This window comes from Typopeltis vanoorti, chromosome 16 (assembly GCF_054136105.1).
Source record: "Typopeltis vanoorti isolate ZY-2024b chromosome 16, IOZ_Tvanoo_1.0, whole genome shotgun sequence".
Taxonomy (NCBI): domain Eukaryota; kingdom Metazoa; phylum Arthropoda; class Arachnida; order Uropygi; family Thelyphonidae; genus Typopeltis; species Typopeltis vanoorti.
Genome location: NC_143564.1, coordinates 16,025,267 through 16,042,015, shown reverse-complemented (window position 1 = coordinate 16,042,015; position 16,749 = coordinate 16,025,267). Strand labels below are relative to the sequence as shown.

The window sequence follows — 16,749 nt, the reverse complement described above, 5'->3', positions numbered from 1 at the left end:
CGAAAGATTTGCATCTTTATGCTTACAAAGTTCAATTGACTCAAGAACTGAAGCCTACTGACCACACACAGTGAAGAGAGTTCACTGAATGGATTATGGAACAAGTGGATGCTTATTTTTCGAACAAAATCATCTTCAGTGATGAGGCTCATTTTCATCTTGATGGCTTTGTTAATCAACAAAATTGTCACATTTGGGGTTCAGAAAATCCACGAGTGATTGTTGAGAAATAAATGCATCCACAACGTGTCACTGTTTGGTGCGGATTTTGGGCTGGAGGCATCATCCATCCATTCTTCTTCGAAAATGCGGCTGGTAAGGCAATAACAGTTAATGGTGTTAACTATCGCGCATGATAATCCAGTTTTTTGTGCCTAAATTGTAAGATATGGATGTGGACGACATGTGGTTTCAACAAGACGGTGCCACATGCCATACAGCCCGAGAAACAATTCAATCGCTGCATGAGTCATTTCCTGGTCGTGTAATTTCCCGTTTTGGTGATCAGAATTGGCCACCCAGATCATGTGACTTAACGCCTTTGGACTTTTTTCTTTGGGGCTTTTTTCTTTTGAAGTCTAAGGTTTATGCCAACAAGCCCACGACCACCCATGCCTTGAAGGAGGAAATTGAGTGCTGTATCTACGAAATTCAGCCACATTTATGCAAAACAGTCATGGAAAATTTTGACAAAAGAGTGCGTATGTGCCAGCAAAGCCGTGGAGACCATTTACCCGATAGGGTTTTCAATATTTAAATTATTTTTCCGAAAAATATCCCGGAAAGCACATAACTCGTCATATACCTGTAGTTCTATTGCATTTACGTCTTTATTGTCGCCGTCCTTCAAGAGAATCTCTAAATCGTCACAATATTTTCTAAATCTTCATTATTAATTTGTAGAAATCTATACAAGAAATTGAAATTATTATATGTTTTTAGCTGTTCAGAATGTTCTATTAAAGAACACATTGCAACGTCTAGAAGTGTATAAAACACATTCACTCTAAATTTATCTTCTGGCGATTGTGGCGTTTCGTCATGATGCTCGTAGTCAAATTGTCGTGTCCTCTTTCGTCGTCGAACTTCCATACCAGCTTTAAATTCTTGTTCTCCATCCACCTCTTCACTAAGTTCTTTTGCCATTTTTAGAACTTCTTTAAAATTTGTATCTGATCAATACTCTTTGTAAGAATATTTTTAAGTTTTAGATAGATTCTAAAGCAAGTGTAATGTTCATATTTTTGTCTTGAAGCATTTTACTCACAGGGTTTATTCTGTTAAGTAAATCATGCCAAGTTATAAGAGAGCAAATAAATTTGTAGTCCTTTATTTTAGCACATAATGTAATTTGTGCTTCATGCTGAGGATTTTCCAACGTTTGTAGGAGAATGAAAAGAAATTGTATATTTCTTGAATAATTGCAAAGAAACTAACTGCACCTGCATTCACTTTGACTGCATCATTAATGATTAAATTTAGAGTATGAGCAGCACATGGCACGTATAAAGCTCGAGGATTTTTGTTCAAAAGCAAATTTTGGAGCCCATATTTTTTTCCCTTTCATATTTGTCCCATTGTCATACCCTTGACCTCGCATGTCTTCAATGGGAATGTTCCATTATTGTTGCACATAAACCACGTCCATTCGAATCTGATATATCTGCTAAACCTAAAAAAGTTTTCCCTGATCTTGACAATTCCATTGTCATAGGAAACAAACCGAATAATAATGGTCATTTGTTCTGTTTTACTTGCATCAGGTGTGTAGTCTAAAATTATGGAATAACATTTAGATTTTCAAATTGATAATAAAATTGTATCCCTGATTGCGTTACTTAAAGTTTCCAGTATTTCATTTTGACTGTCTTTACTCAATATAGTGTACTCTATTGTTTCGATGTAGGGCCCTTGCAACATGATTTTCCATAACGGGATCAAACTTCGCAAACAGTTCGACTAATTTTAAAAAATTGCCGTTATTCCTTTCATATAATTTATCAGATGATCCGTGAAAAGCTAAATTTTGGCTACCAAGGAATTTTATAATTTCAATCAAGCATTCTGAAACACACGTCCATTGTTTCTTTTCCATTTCATACATGCTTTGAGTCTGGTAATCAATAGTAGTTTTGTTTTTTAAATTTTTATCAAGTTCCTTCCATTTTAAGAAATTTTTCATGTGAGTTAAACTAGTCTCATGTCTATGCAAAGTTGTACTTACGTTTCTCCAATCGTTATGACCTTCTACAAGACTACCTGATTCAGTAGGTGTGAAAAGTTTGCAACAAAAACAAAAAACAGAATTTAAAGTTTTGGAATAAATGAGCCATGTTCTTGGCATGAGCTCCCCATTTTCCATTTTTTTATTATAAAACGTGTCTCCAAATTTAATACCATATGTATCTCTGGAATATATTATATTTTTCTTTTGAACAGTCCCCATTTCAATTAAAACAACTCGTAATTTTTCATTAATATTTCCCCATTCACTTAGATCTACATTTACAGACTAACAATGTGATAGTTTCGTGGTCAACTACAACTAAATCTTCTCCTAACTGTTTTTCACTTAAATCATGCATCTTGTTATCTTGTTCAATAGTTGCAATAGTACTTTCATGAAAACTGGATGATGTGCATGGTTCCTCAATTCTGATTTCTGATGTATTGAGTTGGTTACAATCTGCATCAGAATATTTTAATAAATTTATTAAGAGCCCCAGTTTATTTTTTAACATTTGCTTCTTTCGCAACATGGCGCTTACGATTTTGTGCACCAGATAACTTTTTTTAAAATTTTTGATTCCATTTCTATTTTATACCCACAAGAAATTATTACACAACATGACACAGAAACGAAATAATAGTCTGCACTGCGCTACTGTCAGTAGCCTACTGAGATGCGTATCATTTGACTGGTTAACTAGCAACAAATGTTTTGTACGAAAATTCGTTTCTGCGCATAAAAACTGTTCACCGTTTCACTTTAGAGAGACTGCAGCAGTCACAACATTCTGCAGGCAAGCATTTAGCCTGCTCTCGCTGCAAAATTGTAAACAGCAGGCTGATCAAAGAGACGGCAATACACAATTTTTAAAATTTTTATTCAATGTATCCGCCCTTATTTATTTTAATATTGATCATTCTAAGAATTTTTTGTTTTATGATAAAAATTTTGTTTCTTAAAAATGAACTTATGAACCGTGCCCCAATGCCAGCTTCCACCGGCCCTGCTGACATGTGTCACCAGTTACTCAATCAGTTTGCAGCTGACTCTCGTGTCATAACATTCGATGAACTTCTGATTCGATGTGGGTGAACAATTCTGTGTTTTTGAACTTATATGTTTTTATTAACAGTCCTTTAAGTTTAAGATAAGATTTATGTTTTCATGAAGGCCTAATATAGTTCTGTAAATTTAAAAATAAATATTTTCATTTTGAACGCGTATGTCAAGTTCTTGTCCGCTCCCCCCAATTTGCTGATTACTGAAACCAGCAATTATTTTATTCGGTGTATTTGTATGTGTGTGTTTTTATGTTTTTTTAATACAATATTTTTCCTTTTTATTTACATATAGTATGTTTATTCCTAAAATTTAACTGATCATCAGCAAAGCTTTCATATTATGAGGATGTTTGGGTTGTGTGTGTGATTGCCAGCTGATCGACTGTTTTATGGCAGGAAGCGATCTCGTATTTCATTGGACATAATATTATTACGAGAGAGACGAAAACTCTCTATGAAAAAAAAATCTATATATATATATATATATATATATATATATGTGTGTGTGTGTGTGTGTGTGTGTGTGTGATTTTTAAACTTATAGAACTGTATTAGGCCTTCATGAAAACAGGAATCTTATCTTAAACTTGTAGAACTGTTTTTGAATGTTCATAATGTTTAAAACGATAAAATAATTTAAATAAATTTAATAATAAGCTTTACTTTTTGAAAAAAAAATTTTTTACAATCAGTTACCCATTACTTTGCAAAAGAAAATGAGCAGAAGAAAAGCAGAAGGTGATAGCAAGCACCAGTTTAATGATCTGTGGGAAAATGAGTTCTTATTTATTGTGGGTCGTTCAGGAAAACTGTTGTGCATTGTTCGTGAAAGCACTCTCTCAGATAATAGAAGACATGATCTTAACAGACACTATAAAACATCAAGCTGAATTAGAAGAAAAACTGAAGTTAGTTCCTGGGTCTGAGTTGCAGAAAGAATATGTGGTTAAGAAAAAGGAAGAAATAAAAAAGAGACAAAATATATTTGTGAAATGAAGTTGTGAAAGTGTGGCAATGCTGGAGGCGTCATATGAAATTGCCTTTGTGTTGGCTAAAAAACACAAGCCATTCTCTGATGGAGAGGAAGTTGTTAAGCCCTGTCTCGAAAAGTTTGCAAAATGTCTTGGTGATAAGAATGTTGAAAGAAAAGTAAACCAAATTGCTCTGTCCAAGCAAACAATTACAAGATGCATCGAAGAACTTTCCCATGCTTGTTCATATTCATGCTTGTTCTTTCTTTTCTTTAGCCTTGGACGAATCCGTTGACATATGTGATGTAGCCCAATTAAGCATTTTTATAAGAGGAATTGATGGTAATTTTAACATCTCTGAAAAACTTATCGGTCTTCATGGAAAAACCAGAGGGTCAGACATATTTGACAAAGTCATGTCATGTCTAGAAAATCAACAGCTAGATTCTAGTAAGCTTATGTGTTTGCACTGATGGAGCACCATCAATGGTAAGTAGAGTTTCTGGGACTGTAACTTTACTTGAAAGGTTTTTAGGTCGTTCTCTACTAAAGTATCACTGTATTATACATGAAGAATCTCTGTGTGTAAAAACTCTAAATTTGAAGCATGTTATGATACCAGTTGTAAAGTGTGTGAATAAAATTAGAGCAAGAGGGTTAAACAGAAGAGAATTCAGAGAATATTGTGAACTGCTATATATGGAATATGGTGATCTCATCCTTCATTGTGAGGTGCGCTGGCTTTCTAAAGGACAAGTTCTCAGTAGATTTTGGAAGCTGAAAGAAAGTGTTCATAATTTTCTGGAAGAGAAGGATGAGCTGCATGAGGAAAAGCCTTGTTGTGTGATGAGAAATGGCTATTTGATTTAGCATTTTTAGTTGATGGTACCAGCCACCTCAATGATCTAAATTTGAAACTGCAGGGCAAGAACAAATTGTTTCCTAGCTTAGTAAATGACATCAGTGCATTCAAAATGAAATTAAAACTGTTCATCTCCCAGTTAGAAAACGGGTATTTAAGTCAATTTCCATATTTAAAAGAACATAGTGAATCTGTTGAAGATAATGGCAACTTTACAGAATATACTGAGAAACTCAGATTATTGCAAGAGTCCTTTAACAGTCGTTTTAGCGATTTTGTCAAAAAAGAAGACTGCATACTTGCATTTATAAATCCCTTTTCACTTACTGTACAAAAAACTTAACGATGACTAGTAACATACAAATGGAACTTATTGATCTCAAAACCAATTCTTTATTGAAAATGAAATTTAATGACCTTCCATCACTCTCGGATGCTTCTGATATAGTTCATTTCTGGCGATTATTGCCCTGTGAACATTTTCCAGACCTGAGAAAATTTGCTCAGAGTTATATCTGTCATTTTGGAACTACATACAGATGCGAACAAGCATTTTCATCGATGAAAACGATTAAGAACAAACTACAGTTGTGACTGACTGATTCAAATTTGAAAAACTGTTTGATGCTTTCTGTAACTGATTTAACTCCAAACATTACAAGCTTAGCAAAAGCAAAGTAATTTCAAAAGTCTCAATAAAATAATTAATGTTTATCTCGTCTTTATATAAAATCCTTTTATTTAAAACTGCTAAGTTTCTATATTACCATATATATAATAAATCATTTTATGCATAACTTAAATATATCCATATTACCATATTTTAAATTTTAAAAGGGCAGGAAAGTGGTATAAGTTTGATGGCGCACCTTAGCTAAAAAATGAAAAAATAAAAAATGCATGTGTTATAAGTATATGGATGGACTAACAGTTAATTATTAATACAAAAATGTAGCAAGTCATTATGCCTTACTGCATGTTGGCATACTAGGATGCTACAAGTAGTATATCATTAATAGAAAGATACCATTGTTTGAGAAAGTTAAACTGCCATGTGCATAGCACATCTATGCTCTAAACAACAAACTGCAGATCCCAATCCTACTGGGAGCATATATGTTCATTAATGTCCTTAGGTGGCAAGTTTTATCATGTCCTACCTCTATAGCAAACTCCAATCCAGTAACTCCAGATGAATGCTGCACTCAAACTAACTAAAACAGGTAAAGCTCTTTTCATTGATGGCATCCAGACTTTCTTACTCACCTTAGTCCAAGAGCCAAATCGTGACCATGTAATTCCTTGTCCTCAACAAATGATAAATGGCTCCCAAAACTTTGGATGAATCAAAGATAACAGCCTTAATAAAACCCAATTACCCTAATAACTACTGCCTTACAGCATTAATCTGCACTCCTTATAAACTTTATGAAAGGGATTATCCTCTCTAGGATTTCTCCAAAAATAGAAGCCACCTTACCCAGTGAACAGGATGGGTTTAGACCTGGTAGAAGCTGCTGTGACCAGGTACTATCTTTCAAAACGCATATAAAGATGTATACCAAAAGGGTTTAACTTATGACACCTTATGGAAGAAAGGTTTACTGTATAAAGCAGCCAAAATAATCAACTGCCAAAAAAACTAAAATTACTAGAACAAATGCTCTCCAATTGGAAAATAAAGGTTCATCTGAATGCACAAAAAAAAAAAAAACATTTATCCTGCAGGATGGATTACCACAAGGAATTGTACTTACTCCAGCTTTATTCAAAGTGTAAAAAAGCAATATCCCTCCAACAGTTGGTCAAAAGTTTATTTATACTGATGACATAGCTATCACCAACCAAGACAGTATCTTCCAAAGCCTTGAAGAAACAGTGAGCAAAGATCTGAGCTCACTACAAAATTACTTTGAAAGCTGGAGACTATCTCCTAATCCCAGTAAAGCTATTGTGTTTGTTTTTTACCTAAATAATCATGAGGCTCATAGAAAACTAAAACTAGACTTCTGCAACAGGACTCTAATCCATGAAAGTAACCTGTGTTACCTTGGTGTCACACTCGACTGTAGCCTAACTTACTGAAAACATTGGGAAAAAATTAAGTTATCTACCAGGAACATCATAAACAAGCTGGCAGGCGCAACTTGGGATTGTAATACCTCAATTGTAAAAGCAGCAGCCCTGACTTTGGTCGTGGAGTCGAAGTCACCATACAACTCTCATGGACACACACAGATTAATGTAACAATGAGAACCATCTCTGGTACCTCAAGTTCTACTCCTTTCCCATGGTTACCTTTTCTTTCCAACATCGCTCCTCCATGCTTCTGAAGGGAAGATACCATAAAAGAAATAAAGAAAATCAAAAATAACATGTACCTTCCTATACATCAAGATATCTTTCCACCTCACCACCTTATCTCCAAATCTCCAATATAGCTAGTAGAAGTACCAGATAATGGTCCTCAGGACTGGTGGGGAAGACACTGGAATGAATGTGTGTGTCCATGAGTCATATGGTGACTTCGACTCCAAGACCAGGACTGCTGCTTTTAGAGTTGATGCATTACAACCCCAAGTTGTGCCTGTCAGCTTGTTTATGATGTTCCTGGTAGATAACTTTAACTTAGTTTTTTCCAAACTAGTATCTGATTACAGATCTAACTATCAAATCTCCAGGATTTAATTTATGAGACACCTCTAGAGCAAGCTAAACAGATTTAGGACTGGACAAGGCTGTTGTGCCCACTTATTACATCTGCAGGGAATTTCATTCACCCTTTTGCATGTGTGATGTTGTGCAGGCTAAGCATCATATTACTGATCCACACTCTCTTTCCCTGCAGATCTTAGATATTTGCATTTACATCCATATAGCACCATCAATTGGTTAAATGAATTCTCAATCTGTATATAGTTTTGCTCATTGCCAGCCTAGCTGGCTGACAATGAGCAAAGTATTGTTGGCCCTGGTTAGCTTATCTGTTCTCCAGCCAAGAGGCTGCAGGTTCGAATTCTGCCTAGGGCATGGATATTTGTGTGTTCCCCCAACATCAGATTCTGCGACAAGCTGGTTGGAGTCTCCCAAAGTTACATCATTACTCCCCACCCCACCCCCAGAGGACTCTGCACCAAGCGAGATATAATGCTAGAGGAAAAAATATATACATAGTTTTGTTCATTAATTTCTTGTATTTTTCCCCATATAGTAATTAAAATGTTGTGCTTTGGGTGAAAAACCAGGGTTTGAATTCCATCTGGTAGACAATGAATCTTCGTATTATGAGCTTTCAACTGAAGGTGAGTTAACTGTTCTGATACAAAAGTAGCAGCATTTTTTGTTCTGTAATACAGACAAACCAGCCAGAGAATAAATGTAATAAGTACATGATAACAGGATTATCCAACCTAACACAGCATTAAGTTAGGTTACTATCCTAACATATTAAGGGAAAGATAATGCAAGGGTGTCATGGGTACTACTCTAAGTGGCTTCCATTATCTTTTAAGCTTAAAAATGATGCTGATCAACATCCATTCATACCAACTTCAAAACTCCTAAAATCCTCTTCTTTCATTCCCTTCACGTCTGCATTCTGAAACAGCCTTTATATGAGCTACAGATTGGCTTTTCAAGAAAACTTCAACTGAAATTAAGATCTCAAGTCATGTAACTAAAATATTTTAGGCTTCCATTAGTTTTGATGGACATTCTTTGTATATTATTATTATTATCATGTGACACCTCCAAGGAGTCCAAAGACTCATTGAGGGAGGGCACTTACTTCTACAACTCTCCGTTGCCACCACTCAATCCACCAACCTTACTGAACCATCATCATCATTTACATCAAAGCCATCTACTGCCCACAGCTACCATAGTATTTTTTGTCTGTAAATTGCATGTGTTCTTAAGGCCAATCTGTCTGTATGCAGGATGAAAAAAACCTAGTTTCTGGAAGGGAAAAACCCTGCTTTCTATGAGATCGGCTAGCTCACCTTCAAATGAAAAAAAACACCATATAACGATTCCTCTCATCACGACGAGAATTGAACTCAGGCCTTTTCCAATCAAAGGGTGTATCTTCACACACTTATATATATATATATATATATATAAGAAAAAAAAAGAAACCAAAGTATAACATCTTCATATGTCAACTTATCCTCTAAAAAGGGGAAATGTTCATATAACTTTCACAAAATAAATGGATTATAATTATCAAAATTACCTGTTTTTAACATATACTTGAAATAAAAACAAATTAAGAAATCGGAAAAACAAAAATTGCCTTTTTTATTTAATGCAACTTCTTAGCAGTAATTATGACCTACGTTTACTAACATTATCCTATTATATCATAAATGTTAATGGGTAAACTCTTTGCCCACACACAACAGAGTACTATATATTTTGTCACTTCTAGTGCATCCAGTTATTACAAATAATAACAATAAGAAGAATAAAAGTTAAATTATATATATTTTTATTTAATGAAACTTCTTAGCAGTAAGTATGACCAGCAATAATCCCATATATATACAGGGTGTTCGGGATAAATTTGACAGTTTCGTAAGGAAAAAGAAAATCTTCTTTGTATCTATTAAATTTAATGAATCGACAAAAAAACATTACAGGCAGAGTTAATTACAATACTATCAACAAGATTTACTCAAAATAACCACCATTAGCATCGATCACAGCTTCAATTCTGCTTCGGAACCTCGAACAAGCTGATGCTACAGTCTCCCTGGGAAGGGCCGCAAAAACTGTTTTAATTTTATCCATTAACTGGGCTTTTGTATTACTGGAAGTGCGATTGGTGTCTTTTTCAACTGCGCCCCATACAAAATAATCCATGGGGTTAAGGTCTGGGGAGTTTGGAGGCCAAACATTTGGACTGGTGAAGTCGTAGAAATTTTCAGACAACCATTTTTGACTTTTCCCAGAGGTGTGGCAAGGGGCCGAATCCTGCTGCCATACATACGGCCTACCATTGGCTACCCTTGTTATCCAGGGCTTGACTACAGTTAGCAACTCCACGAACAAAGCCCGAATTCCAATGCCAGGGTTCTTCAACACCTGTTCCTGCAGATTTGCGAGGAATTCTGCTGTACGAACGCAATCAGATCGTCTACTAGGGATCTTTCTTCTTGCTACATCCTCGTAGTCACCATTGCAAGTCTCTAGTTCATGCCTGATTGTTTTTACTGTATTCAGGGAGCATTGGGCAGCAGTCGTAATATCCTTATTTTGATGGTGGGCACGAATCATCATGATACAAGTTATTCTCTTCCATGATTCAGGTGGGTTCCAGCTATCCATCCTTTCTGACATCTTGTATATGAATGAAGAAGGGTCCAAACTTTTAAATGAAGAGAAGTGTGTGTTAATACATGTAACTTACGGAAAAATATAATTAATTATAAATATGTCAAATTTATCCCGAACACCCTGTATATATATATATATATATATATATATGGGATTATTACAAAAAAAATAATAAAATTATATATTTATAAAGTTTGTTAACTGGTACATCATTGTATACACATAAACAGAGTGAATATTTTATGTTAACATTGGTTTCATTAATCATTATCTATTTGCACATTTCAACATAATGCACAACGCTTCATGTGATGAAGGGTGCATTTATTATGTGTGAAATGGTTAGAGAAAACTGCTTCCAGTTTTTTCTAACCATTAAATGATTGATCAAGTACAGCAAAACAATTGTTGCCATTTGACTGGACCAATGAATTATGTCAAACACCCACACCCTCAGGAGAAAATATGTCAACAAAATGTTTACAGGATAACCCATTATTTCATGTGAGATTTTGTGGGTTATGTTCTACAGAGAACTAATGAAAATTTCTTCAAGTTTGTTAAGTGGTACATCACTGTATACACATAAACAGAGTGAATATTTTATGTTAACATTGGTTTAATTAATCATCTATTTGCACATTTCAACATAATGCACAACGCTTCATGTGATGAAGGGTGCATTTATTATGTGTGAAATTTCAAAATATATACGAACGTTTGATCCAAACCTTGCTTCCATTTTCTCTAACTATTAAATGATTGATCAAGTACAACAAAACAATTTTTGCCATTTGACTCGATCAATGAATTATGTCAAACACCCACACCCTCGGGAGAAAATATGTCAACAAAATGTTTACACGATAACCCATTATTTCATGCGAGATTTTGGGGGTTATGTTCTACAGAGAACTAATGAAAATTTCTTTCGTCGCTTCGAAATTATAAGAAAATGGAGCTTTTGTTTCAGTTAAGTTTAAATAATATTTTTGTATAAACTCAGGCGGTACACAAAATTCATTAAAATGTCAAAAGATTACAATTATGGTACATTTACAGTAATTTTTTTTCCAAAAAATATACATACTTTGATTTACCAACGGCACTATCTCCTAAACATATGATTTTAACCCGAAGATTCCCTTCAGAATCAGAGGATGAATAATCTAAATCGACAGAATCCCCATTATGGTCACTTGAAGCCATTTCAACGCGAGGTATTTTTGCACTGACATGCGTCATGTAAATTCAACCACCTCAGTCTTGTTGCAAATGATGGCTAATCAATAAATGGCGCGCGAAATGTTCCAGAAATATCTACCCAATAGTATTCTTTCAAAGGAACTTCGATTTACTACTGGAAATTTCTTCATGTGATAAGTACGACACCATCATACATTAGAATCGGCTCATCTACAAAATATCTGTTTCACTTTAAACACAAACAAATCACAACATTCACCAAATGCAACCCAACAACATTGAGGTTGCCAAAGCAAAACAAAACTGTCACCAGGTGACGCTTGAAAATATATATTCCATTCGATTCTTAAATGCAATTATTTTAATAACGTCTGTCCAAAACAAGCTTTAAAGTACAAGCCATCAGGAAAAAGAAAACCAGGACGTCCTCTTAAACGATTAACGATGAGTTCTAAGGCCGGAACAGGCCATGATAGGCCCAAATCCTTGATTCGCATGATGATGATGATGATGTCTGTTAATTTTAACTGTGTCATATAATAATAAATGCATTCGCTCAAAAATATTTATTACGTGAAATATTTTTAAATTATTACATTGAAACAACAACAAGATATGAACACCTAATAATTACTGATATGAATTTAAGTGACAGAATGGGAATGCGAGTAGATTTTTGCTTTATATATAAAAGATTTTTGGGAGATTTTTTTATTTGGTGTTACTTGGCAGGATGGCAAAATCTCTCTCTGTCTCTCCCAGCATTGATGATACTGCATTTATGAAACTCCCTGATGATAAGTTGGCGCATAATTTCGATGCCATTTTTGTTGTTAGCCTGTGCCTGGAGGGAGACTATATAATGGTAGGCGAGAGGCACTGTTGAAGCTATGCTATGGTACATTAAATGGATGCTGTCTTGTACAGACGACATGTCCAAGTCTGTCTACTTCCACAATATGTTCCATATGCTCTTTTTCTCGTCACCTTTGAAATACTAATATGACAATAAACATAAATGAATACAGTGTCACTGCGGTTAAAATAATTTTAAAAAAAAACCTCTCTCAAAAATCTCCGAAAAACTTAAAAAAACTCAATAAATCTTATAAAGAATTGCTTTCTTATTCACTTCACGAATATTCGTGGTACAAACACCTTCCTGAATGACATGCACCATCATTTAACGACATCCAAACCTGATCTTCTGTTTATGACCAAACCACAAATCTCTTCCAGAACAATCACAGCTCGTCATAACTGCTCAAAGTACACCCTGCCTGACTGCTTTGGCTACGAGAGTGGTATTGTACTTTGGTGGGATCTAATATTCCTTGCTAGAGGATGAATAATATTGAATCCCTTCTTATTGACTTTCTGTGGCTTAAGACTTCCTTGCTTCATTCTATACGATTCATTTGCAGTCTCTAAAGTTTCTCCCAATGCTGAAAATCGTTCCACCATTTCTGCTAAATTTTGCAAAGTCTTGCAAGATGACTTAGATAGATTGCAGTTCTGGACTAAGGAGAATGGATGTCAATTTAATGTGACAAAATGTAAGGTTATGCATTTCGGAGTGAAAAGATTAGCAGCAGTATACCACATTGGTGGAACTGTACTCCAAGAGATTGATGAGGCCAGGGACTTGGGAGTGTTGGTGGATAGGGAGATGAGGTTTAGGGGGAACATTGCGAAAGTAGCTAAATCAGCTCATCAACTCACTTGGTTGTTGAAAAATACCTTGACGAGCAGAGAAAAACAAGTTATTGTACCTCTGTACCGAGCCCTGATAAGACCTCATCTCGACTACTGTGCCCAGATTTGGTCACCTCGGTTCCTTCTTGATGGGGAGGAGGTTGAGAGGATCCAGAGGCGAGTGACTATGATGATAGCAGGTCTATGGAATGAACCATATGAGAACAGGTTGAAGATTTGTGGGTTGCAGAAACTAGTTGGTAGGCGGAAAAGGGGAGATATGATTGAGACATTCAAATTGCTAAAAGGATTCTATAGGATTAATTCAGATGATATTTTTGAGATCAGGACTGGTGGTGGGAGAACTAGGGGACACTCATGGAAGCTGGGCAAGAGCGTGGTTAGCAGGGGTGTTAGAGCTGGGTTCTTTACTTTTAGAGTGGTAAATGAGTGGAATAAGCTGCCAGAGTCTGTTGTGGGTGCTGACAGTTAGCGAGTTCAAGGCAGGGTATGATAGATACTGTGAGAATGTTGAACAGCTGTGTGAACATGATGTTTAGGGCCTCCCTCGATGAGTCTAAGGACTCCTGGAGTAGCCCGTGGTAGTAATAATAATAATAATAATTTACAGTACCACAAGCAACAGCTGCAACCATCCTTTTACATTTGAACTGCTGACTCACTGAACTGCTAATCCCATTCATTTCATTCCATCTGCTTCAGTTCTCTGGAACAGCCTTTTCTCTATAGAGGTGTTCCCCAAAAACTACTGAATTGGCCATTACTGTCTCTACGTTTTCCTCCAAAATTATAAAAACCAAGAGCTGCTGCTAACTGTAACACTCATTTACAGTCCAACTTGAAATTTGTTGAACCAACTTCTCTTCCTCTTTCATGTCATCTACTTCTGTTCTTTGTAGGCTTGCCATATTTCCTTGAAACAAAAACGGGACATTGGGATGGCAAAAAACGGGGATTACGTAAGATTTTGTATTCATGAAAAAGTAAGACGATAAAAAAAGTTTTGTTAAATAAACATATTGAGCTTACCATTATTCACCAGTTACAGAACCTATACAAAAATTTAGGTAGACATAGAGGGGGGACTGTATTTCGCTTCAATCGTACCATGAATATTTCTCCGATGAAATGATCTTACGCAGCAAATTTCGATCTTTCAACACCTTATCATAAAACTTCTAACACTCCATGACACAATTATGGCTATGTTATTCGTTAGACAAATATTCTCTCAACACTTAATCTAGATATCTCCTTTGACTACATACTTGCTTCTGAATCTACTAATATTTCAGTTGTTTTTTGATATTATCAGTAGTTACAAACACTTCACTTTTTCTGTACTCTAAATTGTTTACAAAATTTTCAATGTTCGTGGCTACTTCTGTAGCTGAAATATTATCTTTTTCAATTAAGCTATATTTGAAACGGGGACCAGGGCGACAATTGTGTATAATGTGTACCCCACGACCAATACCGATAATCTGTCTCTTCAGGTTAGTTTCAAATTTCTGCCACACATTTTTACCAAGTCTTTTGAAACCACCAAAATTGGTGTTCTTGTTATCTGCACACAAAGAAACAATTTTGTTTTGTAAGGCAAATTTGTCACTTACTTCTCCAAAAACTTAAAAAAACTTAAAAATGTTTAATTTGTCGAATAGAGCTTATGGACATCACAGTTATGCCACTCACAATAACTTGCATAATACATGTAGTTTTATGAACTTTGCAATTAATGGAATCACATTAAAAAATAAAAATCACCAGTCGGTCTCATACGGAGTAGATAAGATGTTTCCTCCCAACTAGGAGTTTTCTTCCCTATATAGACATAATTTTCTATGCACAGGATGATCCCTTCTGTGGTAGCATTAATTAGGTTTATAGGAATGTAAGTTACTTGCTCGTGACACATCAGAGACAGAGCAACTATGGATATTATGCCAATGTATTTTGTCATGTCAACGTATTATGCCAATTTAAAACTTCTTGTGTTCTCCTACAGGTTTCATTGCTTTTTGGAATGAAAACTCCAAGCTTCTTGAAGGAAATCCGTCTCCCACCTTGTATGATTTGGTAAATCAGCTTTATCTGATGCATTCATAAAGGCTCATCGCTTCTTGACGAAATTCGAACCCAGATTTTTCCAGCTGAAGGCAAAGGTCATGTTATGCTCACGACTATGCTACAAATAGCAAGAAAAATATTAGCAGCTATTCTAATCCCATTGCACAATCAATAGTGATGCAAAGTCTGATGGTCCAACTATCTCCAGATATACTGATTATACAATATATCAATCAGTATCTCTGGAGCTATTGTAAAGATATTAGAGAAATTGGTAAGAACTCGCATACAGAAATGGGTGGACAAACAAGTTATATTTTGCAAGGAACAGCATGAGTTTACCGAAGGGAGGTCGTGTCTATGCAATTTATTCATATATTATAATAATGTTATGGTTAGTCTGGATACGCTATGATAATGTTGGACTTTGCTAAGGCATTTGATAGGATACCACATGAAAGATTGTCAAACTAGAGAATATGGGATTGAAATATAAACTATTGGCTTGGATTATTGGGTGGCTAACGACCAGGTATCAGAAATGGTATATAAGGGACGTGAATATGCCAGGTTTAATTATAATAATAAATAATTACGGAAGTCACTGACGTAAATGTATTATTTATTTTCGTAATTTTCGGCTGTATTTCATACCCATTTTCGATATGATAAAGTAAAAAGAGATGAACAAAAAATGAAGAAAAATAAATTAAAAGCGCGTTATATTATATGCGCTATCGATTGCAGAAGGATAATTCCATCTACATTCATAGATATCAAAGAATAAATTAAAATCAAATATAAGATATTTTAAATTTAATTAATTAATTAAAACGTTTATGAAAAGGTAGGATAACTTGCCAAAATTGAGAAAGTTTAATGTAATCGTTTTGTTAAGGTCGGGATTGTGAGTGTGTGTGCTTTACAGCTTTCTTTATACAATAACGACCAGTCTATCCATAATAACATAGGCCGCAAGAACAAGGGATTCTGTAAACTCAGATAAGAGAGAGAGAGAGAGAGAGAGAGAGACATAAAAGAAGAACCACGTATCCTGTACACGTAAAGTTACCACTGAACGGTCTCAACTTTTTTTTTTTTTTTTTTTTTGCGTTTCCTTCTATGTAGACTATTTATAACTATATAACTTAAAATTCACACAAGAAAAAAAGAGAGGGAAATGGGTAAAGTATAAATTACCGTGTCAGTCAGTCAAACCTACCACTTTAGAATTTTTGCAAGAGGGTGGAGCTTTCTTGCGCCCAACATGAAACGTCAGTAAATTTATTAATTGA

General features: G+C 35.1%; 1 protein-coding gene across 1 annotated transcript in view; it reads right to left on the bottom strand.

Annotated features, from left to right (window-relative positions):
* The window catches only part of LOC150097868 (rab-like protein 2A), a 105,426-nt gene extending 93,435 nt beyond the window's left edge, over positions 1 to 11,991 (bottom strand). The window contains exon 1 of the mRNA XM_090406215.1: positions 11,553 to 11,991. Coding sequence (XP_090262341.1) covers positions 11,553 to 11,707 — 155 coding nt within the window. The 5' untranslated portion in view covers positions 11,708 to 11,991. The remainder of the gene's footprint in view (positions 1 to 11,552) is intronic.
* Between the last annotated feature and the right edge of the window lie 4,758 nt (positions 11,992 to 16,749).